The sequence below is a fragment of the Coregonus clupeaformis genome, chromosome 28 (genome assembly GCF_020615455.1).
Source record: "Coregonus clupeaformis isolate EN_2021a chromosome 28, ASM2061545v1, whole genome shotgun sequence".
Classification (NCBI taxonomy): Eukaryota; Metazoa; Chordata; class Actinopteri; order Salmoniformes; family Salmonidae; genus Coregonus; species Coregonus clupeaformis.
The window spans coordinates 4,454,606-4,467,324 of record NC_059219.1 but is presented as its reverse complement, the minus strand read 5'-3'; the positions used below and the strand labels follow the sequence as shown (position 1 = coordinate 4,467,324).

At 45.3% G+C, this 12,719-nt stretch overlaps 1 protein-coding gene across 2 annotated transcripts in view; it reads right to left on the bottom strand.

Annotated features, from left to right (window-relative positions):
- LOC121542545 (protein O-mannosyl-transferase TMTC1) overlaps window positions 1–10,093 on the bottom strand; it is a 102,903-nt gene extending 92,810 nt beyond the window's left edge. For both annotated transcript variants that reach the window (XM_041851940.1, XM_041851941.1), the window contains exons 1-2: window positions 9,695–10,093; window positions 4,560–4,737 (exon numbers count right to left, since the gene is read on the bottom strand). In XM_041851940.1, the coding sequence (XP_041707874.1) occupies window positions 4,560–4,737; window positions 9,695–9,987 (471 nt within the window). In that variant the 5' untranslated portion in view covers window positions 9,988–10,093. The remainder of the gene's footprint in view (window positions 1–4,559; window positions 4,738–9,694) is intronic.
- Window positions 10,094–12,719: the final 2,626 nt, after the last annotated feature.

Below are 12,719 nucleotides of genomic sequence, written 5' to 3'. Positions count from 1 at the left end.
CCTCTTGCGTAAATCTGACCTGGAAAAAAAATACATCAGGCTATTCCGTTAAAAAAAAACTATAACCTATGCGCACGTTGTAATCACAATTCAAATGTTAATTGGCGCATTTCAAACTGTCATTTTATAAGGCGCAGCCCGGAACTAGTGCTGTACGATGGCGAGTGGTGGGGTCGTTAAACCAGGATTCTCCATCATCATTTAAATCTCCAGTTTGGTAACATTTGGGCTTCCCAGTAGATTACAACGGCGATGGACAGAGAGAGTATGTTGAGGAGAATGGGGGATTTCAGCACCCCGTGAAAGTGCTCGAGCCACGCTACAAACTTCGCCCTCTCGCACCCATTTCAGCAAACCGGTAGTATCCGCTCTATATAAGCAAGCTAAAGCCGAAATTGTCAATGAATTGGCCAATGCACCCTGTGTTGCGTTTACTACAGATGGATGGACCTCCAGGGCTACAGAGAGCTACTTAACAGTAGGCAGGTTTCCATTGGCCCAGATTTATTCGACAAAAGCAATGACGCAAAACAATATTTGCGACATGTGTCATGGAAACAGCAGAAAATATCGACAACATTTGTATTCGTTTGACAGGGTGGATATTTATTTTGTCTAACTTTCTTTATTGCGACAAATGATGATTGCCGAATACTTTTGAAGGTCATCATGTAAGTATAAGCTCCACTGTACATTTAATTGTAAATGCCTGCTGCTTGCAAAACCTATTTTTCCAACTATAAAAAAAAATATCTTTGCACTTCAAGGGTCCTGACATTCAATAATGCCAGAGTTGCTTTTCTGGTTGGCTGGCAAGTTTCACCATCCACTTATTTAAGATCTACAGTAGTGCAAGTTTCACCATGGCACGGACCATGGCGATATGTTGGCACATGATAATTATTAGAATATGGTTAATATTAGTAAATGATTGCATTCTATACACGCTAGCTTTCGCGGGTTATACCTGAGACATGAAACAGATATGTGGGAGGGCATACAGTCTGTCACCAATTTATTCATTCACATTTTGCCTAAATGGGTAATGGAAACACTACAACCACAAACATTTTATTCGACACTGTAGGTTTTTGCAACAACAACAAAAAATTCGTGTGGCGTCATTATGTCCAGCTGTTTTTATCGACACAAGATAGTTAAATGGAAACGCACCCTAGCAGACAATTGTCTATTTTCTATGCAAACGTTCTAAATGTTGACAAAAAAATATCACTGGACAAGTTCATGGAAACATAGCTAGTGACAGCCAATCACATTAACCAGGAGTGGGAAATGAGAAGTAGCCTTCCATGCTACAGTCACGCCTCCTTTATGTGAGACACACAGGAACGCATATTCTTCTCTTTGTTAGAAAATATTATAGCATAGGCCTATACAATGTCTGAGCCATGTTTACATATTGATTTCACACTCATATTTCACGTAACATATTGATTTCACACGCATTTTGCACTTATTTTAGTGTAGTTGTTGAGTAATCACTGAGTAATCGTTTGTTTTTATTTAAGAAAATACAAAGTGTTGGGATTATTCCTGATGGTGCTTTCATCAGGCATTATTTGACTCATGATCATATATGGAATCAGGAATACCAACACTTTGTATTTTCTTACTTACAATTCCTTAACCAACAATGCAGTTCAAGAAAGAGTTAAGAAGATATTTACTAAATAAACTAAGGTAAAAAATAATACAAAGTAACAATAAAATAACAACAACCAGGCTATATACAGGGGGTACAGGTTAGTCAAGGTAATTTGTACATGTAGGTAGGGATAAAGTGACTACAGGCTCCTAACCAACTGTGCTGTAGAAGCGCATCAGTAAAGCAGGGGGAGGGGCTCAGCATCTTATATATTTAATTAATGAGGAAGAAGAGAAGAGTCTTCCACCCTTCCCTGTCCTCGCTCTCATCCCTTTCAACTTCCTCTTCTCTCCCACCCCCTCATCCGATTGCCCTTCATCCTTCACTTCCCACCTCTCTTGTTCCTCTCCTTTCATCTTCCTCCATCCATCCCTGCCTCCCACTGTGACTGAAGGTGACTCAGCAGTGTTATCTCGGTACACACACACACACACACAGACAGACAGACAGACAGAAACACCCATTCTTTAACAATATATCTAAACTCACAAACACTCCCAGCCCTAACACGCACTTAAAATATCTAAATCAGACCTTTAATGTCCTACCCCATGGAGTACCAGCTGTGTGTGTGTGTGCGCGCCTGCGTGCAGTCAGAAACACACATTCTAGAACATTCGGTGCCACACCCCTCTAGGGCTGCAGCAGTTTCTAATAGAAGGTGCTTTAGAGACACACCCTGCCCCCTGGAACTGTCTAATGGGACATTTGGTACTGATTTGTGTGTGTGTATGTGTGTGTGTGTGTGTGTGTTCAGGTGTACGTGTGAGTGTTTGTGTATTAGCCCTCTCTCTCTCTCCCTACATAACCCCACAACCCTTCCTGGCATGAGGCACGGCGTGAGGCGAGAGTGTTCCTCATGACTGGAACTCAGGAGCATGCTGTCCCCTTAGAGGGGATTTGAGTACTCTATTCTGACCGCACACACCCCTACTACAGTAAAGTACTACCTTACCACACTCCCCTAATACAGTAAAGTACTACTCCACCACACACCCCTACTACGGTAAAGTACTACCTTACCACACACCCCTAATACAGTAAAGTACTACCTTACCACACACCCCTAATACAGTAAAGTACTACTCCACCACACACCCCTAATACAGTAAAGTACTACTCCACCACACACCCCTACTACGGTAAAGTACTACCTTACCACACACCCCTAATACAGTAAAGTACTACCTTACCACACACCCCTAATACAGTAAAGTACTACTCCACCACACACCCCTAATACAGTAAAGTACTACTCCACCACACACCCCTACTACGGTAAAATACTACGCCACCACACACCCCCTAGTACAGTAGAGTCAGTAATTAGCCTTGTCCAAGCCAGAACGGCCTGGGCCCATCCTGTTTCTGTAGTGTGAGGCAGCTTGAAGTACACCCCCTGGGCAGGACGCTAGTCAGTCTGGCCTGTCTTTTCCCAACAACATCTACTTCGCCATGCCAACCATGTGTGTGCCTAAGTGGACAGTGAGACACACAGATGGTCAGTGGGATCCCCACATGACCTGACCAGTCTGTCTCAGCAGCCACCATTGAGAAGAGAGGAGAGTGGGATGAATAGAGGGCTTTCAGCCTTGAACAGCACCTCCATTCACTGGCTGCAGAACTGAATGACTGCATCTTTATGGCAGCCATATTGGATAGGGAGACAGGGACTGTGTGATGCCAGGAGCTTCACAGAGAGGGAGGATGAGGGATAGGCCACTTTTTAATCTCTGTCTGATTGTGGGGTGTGTGTGTGTGTGTATCCCTCCTCATCAGTATAAGTGAAGTGAACTCCAGTTGGCTAATGACGTAACCGGTTTACTGCACTGAGTTCATCAGGCTCTGGCACCACTGGCACAGTCACTCACTGCAGAGACACAACACTGCCAAAGACCTGCCACTACACAGCCCCAGCATCAGCTCCAGCCCTCAGAATGACTGACTACTTACTGCATGACTGCCTAGCAGACTGACACTGGGTGGAAATGGGACTGGGACTGAAGCTCCTGAAAATCTATGCTAGGGAGGCTAGTGCTGGTATGAGCTAGGAAGCTAAAGACTAATTCGAGTGGCTGTGGACAGGGATTATGAGCTGGTTTGTCCACGATTAGCTTATTGTTTAGGGATGAGGTTGGGCGATGAAGCCTGGGCTGAAGCTCACACTGGGGCCAGATGGAATGATGAAGGGAACTGTAGGATTAACCCTTAAGAAGACTAAGGCTGATTGGGATGCTAGACACAGACTGTGAGCAGCCCTACTCTCTCTCTCTCTGTCTCTCTAGAGCTGCATAGCACAGCTCTCACCCCTGCTGCTCTTCATTCAACTCCCTCTTGCTCACTTTCTCTCCCTCTCCTCCTTTTATCCATTGCTCTCTCCCCCGTCTGATACATTCCTCTTCCCCCTCTGCCTCGCTCTCTCCACATGTTTCTCTTTCACCCTTTTCATCTCTCTCTGTTTCAACCACTGCCTCTGCAGAGCTCTAACTTTAACACATCAGTCTTTCACCTGTGAGAATGAATTATAATTCTCCTCCACACATTTCCCAAATTGTAAAACTTGCCTCGCTACTTTTCAAACATTCAAAACTAAATTCATGGAGCTGGAACTGTAATATGAAAACGGGAAGGTTGCCTTTCGGGACTTATTGAACAGGGACCTGATTCCCCAGTAGTGAGACGGGTGTGTGAGAGCCCTGAGCTTGTCTCACATGTGAAGGCACAGTTAGTCCCAGATGACCATGTCAGAGGATGACTGCATGTGTCACAAGGTAGTGTTACTCCACAGTATGTGAAGGAATCCATGTCATTGGTCTTACATGTGAGGGAGGAGTCATTGAGAAGAGTCATGTCTGCTAGAGGGGGTTGTGTGTGTGTGTGTGTGCATACTCACAGCCTCAGTGTGGATGGGGTGCACAGCGAAGAGGAGGGCGGTGAGGAAGGCCAGACGGGGGTCGTCGAACACGCAACGATCACACGTGTGCATGAGCAGACAGGTCACGGCACAGTGAAGACACACATTGACCACATGGAAATAGAGAGGGGTCATTCCACCCAAGAGGATGTTCAATCTGATAGAGAGAGAGAGAGAGAGAGAGATAGGATTGTAATCACCATTTTACCATCATAATTAGAGAGAAAATAGTCTTATACAAACTAAAACTGCAGGATATGAAACATTCGCTTCTAATGTATCACAGCCACACTGTCTCGGGAACTGTGACCCTCCCTTACAGTTTCCACCATCACCAATGACTACAGTCCAATTGACCAATCACGGCTGGGGTCGATTCCATTTGACCTCAGTCAATTAAATTCAGAACGGGTATCTAACATGAATTGAATACAATTAAATTCATTTTGTTTTCGGTGAGGATATATTCCCTTCCCTTAATCACCCAATTTATTTTACACATGAAGGAAGCAGAGTATATTGGAATACATATGATCTCCCTCTAAAGCAGCTTTTTTATGGCGTAATAAGGGTGAGTTAAGCAATTTGGAAATGTCATATAATATATCCCATATCTGTAGATATTAGACTGTTCAAATTACATTTTTCCCACCCACACAAAGTTATAACACAACACTAAAATCTCCATTACACACCCAGGTACTGAAAACCATTAGTTCAGGTTCTATAAAAGCATTTCTCCATGAGATTGTAATTACGCCCTCATATACAGTGGGGAGAACAAGTATTTGATACACTGACGATTTTGCAGGTTTTCCTACTTACAAAGCATGTAGAGGTCTGTACTTTTTATCATAGGTACACTTCAACTGTGAGAGACGGAATCTAAAACAAAAATCCAGAAAATCACATTGTATAATTTTTAAGTAATTAATTTGCATTTTATTGCATGACATAAGTATTTGATCACCTACCAACCAGTAAGAATTCCGGCTCTCACAGACCTGTTAGTTTTTCTTTAAGAAGCCCTCCTGTTCTCCACTCATTACCTGTATTAACTGCACCTGTTTGAACTCGTTACCTGTATAAAAGACACCTGTCCACACACTCAATCAAACAGACTCCAACCTCTCCACAATGGCCAAGACCAGAGAGCTGTGTAAGGACATCAGGGATAAAATTGTAGACCTGCACAAGGCTGGGATGGGCTACAGGACAATAGGCAAGCAGCTTGGTGAGACGGCAACAACTGTTGCCGCAATTATTAGAAAATGGAAGAAGTTCAAGATGACGGTCAATCACCCTCGGTCTGGGGCTCCATGCAAGATCTCACCTCGTGGGGCATCAATGATCATGAGGAAGGTGAGGGATCAGCCCAGAACTACACAGCAGGACCTGGTCAATGACCTGAAGAGAGCTGGGACCACAGTCTCAAAGAAAACCATTAGTAACACACTACGCCGTCTGGATTAAAATACTGCAGCGCACGCAAGGTCCCCTTGCTCAAGCCAGCGCATGTCCAGGCCCGTCTGAAGTTTGCCAATGACCATCTGGATGATCCAGAGGAGGAATGGGAGAAGGTCGTGTGGTCTGATGAGGCAAAAATAGAGCTTTTTGGTCTAAACTCCACTCGCCGTGTTTGGAGGAAGAAGAAGGATGAGTACAACCCCAAGAACACCATCCCAACTGTGAAGCATGGAGGTGGAAACATCATTCTTTGGGGATACTTTTCTGCAAAGGGGACAGGACGACTGCACCGTATTGAGGGGAGGATGGATGGGGCCATGTATCGCGAGATCTTGGCCAACAACCTCCTTCCCTCAGTAAGAGCATTGAAGATGGGTCGTGGCTGGGTCTTCCAGCATGACAACGACCCAAAACACACAGCCAGGGCAACTAAGGAGTGGCTCCGTAAGAAGCATCTCAAGGTCCTGGAGTGGACTAGCCAGTCTCCAGACCTGAACCCAATAGAAAATATTTGGAGGGAGCTGAAAGTCCGTATTGCCCAGCGACAGCCCTGAAACCTGAAGGATCTGGAGAAGGTCTGTATGGAAGAGTGGGCCAAAATCCCTGCTGCAGTGTGTGCAAACCTGGTCAAGACCTACAGGAAATGTATGATCTCTGTAATTGCAAACAAAGGTTTCTGTACCAAATATTAAGGTCTGCTTTTCTGATGTATCAAATACTTATGTCATGCAATAAAATGCAAATTAATTACTTAAAAATCATACAATGTGATTTTCTGGATTTTTGTTTTAGATTCCATCTCTCACAGTTGAAGTGTACCTATGATAAAAATGACAGACCTCTACATGCTTTGTAAGTAGGAAAACCTGCAAAATTATATTAAGCGATTCCTCCCCCGTCTCAGAGTAGAGAAGAATCCCAACCCTCCATTATGATTTCAATTACAGTATTACACCATCTCTGTAAAACAGCCTGTTTCTCTCATCATTAAACACAGTCTGACTCCTAATGTGAAGAAACCCATACATTTCCAGGATGAAAGACTTAGAGAATCTGAAACAGAACTAAACTAGACAGAAGGGAATCTGAAGAGAATATAACATGGGTTTTAATAGGGGAAAGACTGTAGAGCTGATTGTCATACATAAGCGATAATGGGGACGTCTCATATAAGCCATTGGCCAATCCATTAAGTGATGATGAAAAGCAGGCTCCACCCCTCCTATATCCTGTGTTAAATCATAGATCATGCATGGTGGATGTTGTAGGATGCCCTGGGGAAAGGGTATTAACCCTGAACATGTGTAAGCCAGACCTCTGATGTAATCTCGTTATAGCCCTTCTCAGTGAGTCATGGCAGATGTGCACTCTGATATTAAGACTAATACATTTCAATTAGAGACCAGAGGCTGGACAGTGGACAATTTCCTGACAATGTGAACTGACCAGGAAAAACGAGGCCTTTCTTATAGCCTACGACTAGGATCTGGACGTTTTCCAGACCACATCACCTGAGCAGGAAAAACACTAGGCCCACCACTGTATAGATGTCCTATTTGTTTTACCATTGCCTAGCTACAACACTATAGTCCCTGTATTGTGATACAAGATAGAAGTGCTTAGCCGTGCAGGTAGAGTGGTACACTGGTCAATGCTGAAACAGACAGGTATCCAGCTCTGTAAGGACACAGTAACTGTCACCAGGCAGCCTGGCTGTATTGGAGGGGACAGAGGATATGACAGAGGCATCAGCAGGTTATGACGAGTGTCTTTACACTGTTGTACCAACACTGACAACTCATCTCCTCCCTTCTCTCTGTGCCGTCACTGAGTATTAGACTACAGGCATGAGACAGACAGACATCTAGGAGTAGCTTGTGTATGTGTATTCGTGCGTGAGCGTACACACTACAGAGAATGCATCTGGCCAGCTTTGGGCTATGTGTAGATTGAGATTCAGCTGCTTGGCTTGGCAGCAATGTGTGGTTAACCAACTGCAGAACCAGAAGGAGAGCGCTACACAACCAGATGCTCCATCCGTCTCCTCAAAGAGAGAAACCTATTAAAAACATCAGCACATCAGCCTTCCCTCTCCCCCTAACCAGTGCACTAAGGATTCAGCACACACACACACACACACACACACACAGCAGCTGACAACGTCTCTGTTGTCATAATCAGCATCTCGCGTCTTCAGCTCTGAATATGTCAGCTCTGAATATGCCCTCTTCAAAGGACGATGTTGATATCTACGCTCAACACTGAGGAATGTAGCGCTGAGAAAGAAACAATTCTTTGAAATATATTTTCTGGCTGGCGCATCGTACGGTGTCGGGGAGGAGCAGCTCATGGTTGTCAGACGGTTCAGGCTCTGAGAAGAGGTCAGAGGATACAGCGACAGACTGACAGTGGAGATGATGTCTTACTAAGCAATCAAAGTATTAGAATAGATAAGTCCCATTCATAGGATGGTGTGTATGTGTCCACAGCCCTATGCAAAGAAAAAGCACAAAGCTTTACCAGGCAGAGAATGGGTATCTACCGCCTATATATTGTTTATATTTCAACTGTAGTGCCCTGCTGAAGAAAACCAAGCACTTTGGGCCCTCACTGATTACATAAAGACCTGCTGGAAAAGTGTATTATTATAACACTTCACTTCACCATCTTATCAATCCTACACCTGTGCTAGATAATTGACAGAAAACTGTATGCTCCGTTTCTATTATTTTTTGTAGTTTTCATATCAACACATCTTTCAAAAAGTCTGTAGTAGGTGTTTCATCAATCTGAGGCTATTAATGTTTCTGGTTGACTAATGCTGGCGCTTAGAGCCAGACCCCTCCCGCGTACCATTGCGCTGCCTGTGACACGCCCTCTCCAGTGTGTGCTGCCCGGACATTAAATTGACACTGGCTGGAAAAGTTCCCTTGAACGACGACTGTTTGTTTACTTGACGCAACAACATTGAAGCACACATTTCCCGAAATGTGGTCTATCAATGTTCTGCAGCGTAAAACATATCCGCCAAAAATACATTGAAGTGAAAGTGAGTGCGCGTTCAGGGATTCCACAGCAAGCAACAAGTGTGTAGGCAAAAACGGTCAACATCTGCCCGGGCCAGCTAACATACTTTATGTCGAATCTAGGCTATTTGAAATGTTCAAGTTGAATTTCTGTAGCATATTCTAAGATCAAGGAGCACAAATAAGATCTGCTTTTCTTGCGAGTGAGCAGCGTTCATCGCACGCTTCAGCAAGTTTAGCTAACTGCGCAAGCGGACCACGGTAGCAGTCTGTTTATAACCCATTAAGCTACATACATGTTTGTTTATGGTAGGTGCAGATGTGCGTCGTTCATAAACGCTGGCGATCGATCAAGCTCAACCCAGCTCATAGCAAGAAGAAACCCACAGTAGGCTAACCTATGACGTCAGCCTATTTCGGAGATCCGATACATGGTATCAATTGTATCGGGATCACAGGTTGGATAGCTGACTAGGCCAGCGCATTTTTGGACATTGTCACCAACTTCAGCAACATAGTTTCTCATTCCCGCCCGAGACCCAGCTGTTCAAGTTAACTACAGCGACTTGGCTGGGAAGATAACCACAGAGAGTTAGGGGAGAGGGGAGAGAGCGAACTTACTTGAAGGTGAGGATGCATAACGGTCTGTAGGACTTGTGGCTTGTGTTGTCCGCCATCCTCTTGCCCCAAAAGTCGTTGGTGAAGATGTTCTGCAGGCTGGACCCCGGCCGGACGTCGGGGTTATTGCTGATAGCCCACACATCATCGTGCACGAACTCCCCATGCAGAGAGTTCCCGTAGCACAGCGCGCACAGAGCCAGCAGCACGGCATACCGACCCACTCCTCTCCCCGCTTCTGACGGGACCGACAGGCGGAGCGGGCCAGGAGTCTTCTCTCGTCCGTGCACTGTCATGTCGGCCCGCGCCTCGCAACAAGCCGCTTGGGGCTGGGGAAAAGCCGGAGTGAGTGGGGAGCCATATCCGTTCCGCTAGACAGGCAGGTAGCGACTGTGTTGCCTACTGTGGGCTGCGAGGATTGACTGTGAAGCAGCCAGCGACAGGAGAAGCCGCCTCTTGACGCATGCGCACGGCGCAGTACCGTCCTCCCCGGAGCTAGAGATTCATTAGCACCACCTAGACCGAAAATCAATAGCGCGCGGCGTACTGTTTCAGCCGATTGCGATGGCACCGACATGACCTTTATCTTCAGACGAGGCCAATAATAAACGAATGATTGTCTAGGACGGGCTGGGCGGAGACGCGCTAATAGAGTGACAGAGTGACATGGCGGTGTGCTGTCAGTCTGAGTGGGAGAGACGAGGAACAAAGACATTCACCCTGTCTCTCTGACCCCGAGCTCGAGGTCACTGACTCTTACCCAGCCAAGCGGGTTATTATACACGGAGTGTACAAAACATTAGGACCACCTGCTCTTTCTATGATATAGACTGACCAGGTGAATCCAGGTGAAAGCTTATTGATGTCGCCTGTTAAATCCACTTCAATCAGTGTAGATGAAGGGGAGGAAACCGGTTAAAGAGGGGAATGTGTGCCATTCAGAGGGGAATGGGCAAGACACAAGATTTAAGTGTCTTTGAATGGGGTATGGTAGTAGGTGCCAGGCACACCAGTTTGAGAGTGTCAAGAACTGCAACACTGCTGAGTTTTTCATGCACAACAGTTTCCCGTGTGTATCAAGAATGGTCTACCACCCAAAGGACATCCAGCCAACTTGACACAACTGTTTGAAGCATTGGAGTCAACATGGGCCAGCATCCCTGTGGAACGCTTTTGACACCTTGTAGTCCATGCCCCAATGAATTGACGCTTTTCTGAGGGCAAAAGGGGGTGCAACTCAATATTAGGAAGGTGTTCCTAATGTTTTGTAAGCTCAGTGTAGACACTGGTAATAAACTCATGTTTACAAGAGAGATAATCATAAATCAATGAACCATGATGATGGTTACGATGTGGGATATTGACCTGACCATAGCAGGTTATGATGAGTATAATATTTAATATCCATCCACTTCCTTGTAGGCTACTGTACTAGGCCTACTGAAAATCAATCCATTTAAAAAACATCTGCTAGGTCTGCATGTTTAAGCTACACTTTCCAAAAACACCATACATAAAAAAAAACGATTTCAAAGCATTACTTTAATAATTCCTAAATAGGCTGGTGTTGAGTTTGCCCTCAGCAGCAGAATGCAGTTATAGTGCCAGCCTGGTCAGTGGGAACGGCTGTTGTGTTGTATGATGATCATCCATCCAGCAGGCCCTGCTACAAGCACACCAGCTGGGCACTGCAACCCCACACACTCCTGCTGCTATCCTCCACAGAAACCTGTACAGTCAAGATGGCTAGTAACGAAGGGCTACATTCATATGCAGGAGGTATAGGTGAAGGAATCATCCAATCCCAGTACAGAGACAGCGGTTCTCAGATAGTCCAGAGCCAGTGTCATAACCATCCCCGCTGACACAATACGGCTAATGGAGAAAAATACATACATGTACTTGACTTCCAACTGATGTAGCACTTAAAAATAGAGAAGAGGTGTGTGTGTGTGTGTGTGTCCGAATATGTCCTTCCAGTTAAACATAGCCCTAGTCCCTCTTGTGGTTAAAACTACTCATTGCAATTCCTGTCCTGCCATGCCTGGCCAAACACCAGCCGACAAGCAGTGCCCATGCCAATGACCCTCTCCATAAAGTTGCAGTGCCAAGGCAGCATCATCACCTGTTGATGGAGAGGATTTATTATCCTTTTACAATGGCCTTTTTTTTTACCACCATCTGTTGGGAGAGAAATATGCCAACACAATCACATCTAGTATTAATTTGTTTGGGTTTGGTGTTTAATAATGCTAACAGTGCTTTAGGATGAATCCAACTCACACAGACTGATATATATGAGAAACACAGATGAGGATGGACACACACACACACACAGTTCCCTTAAATATTCCGAGTGTTCCCACTCACATTAATATATCTGTCAGTTCCAGTCTGACGCCTGAGACGACTTTAGCTCTCAGACAAATGAAGGGTAGAGAATTAGGTCTCTTCGTGCCCTGTGGGGGTGGTGGGCACAGAGTTTGTGTGTGTGTGTGTGTGTGAGTGTGTCTGTGTCTGTGCAGGACAGCGTGTGTATGTAGCATACTATATGTGTGTGAGGCTGTGAGCAAATCCAGCCCCACAACCTTGACAGACTGAGCCAAGGGTAGGATGTTTTTTCTCCTTCTCTGTTTTATAGTTTCTATCACCAGCAGCTGAACAGTGGGAGAACTAGAGGCTTCAGGACAAGACTGAGATGTGAGCTAAAAACACAGCTGCAGTGGAGGACAAGCACAGAGGGACCAGACTAAATAATTTATTTTCAAGCAGTGTGGAGGACATCCATAGAGCAGCAACTCATAATACATCAGGTTAGTCAGCTGATCTAATGCATACACTTTAGTCATTTAGCAGACGCTCTTATTCAGAGCGACTTAGTTAGTGAATACATTTATTTTTTTATACTGGCCCCCCGTGGGAATTGAACCCACAACCCTGGCGTTGCAAACGCCATGCTCTATCAACTGAGCTACATCCCTGCCGGCCATTCCCTCCCCTACCCTGGGCCAATTGTGCGCCGCCCATG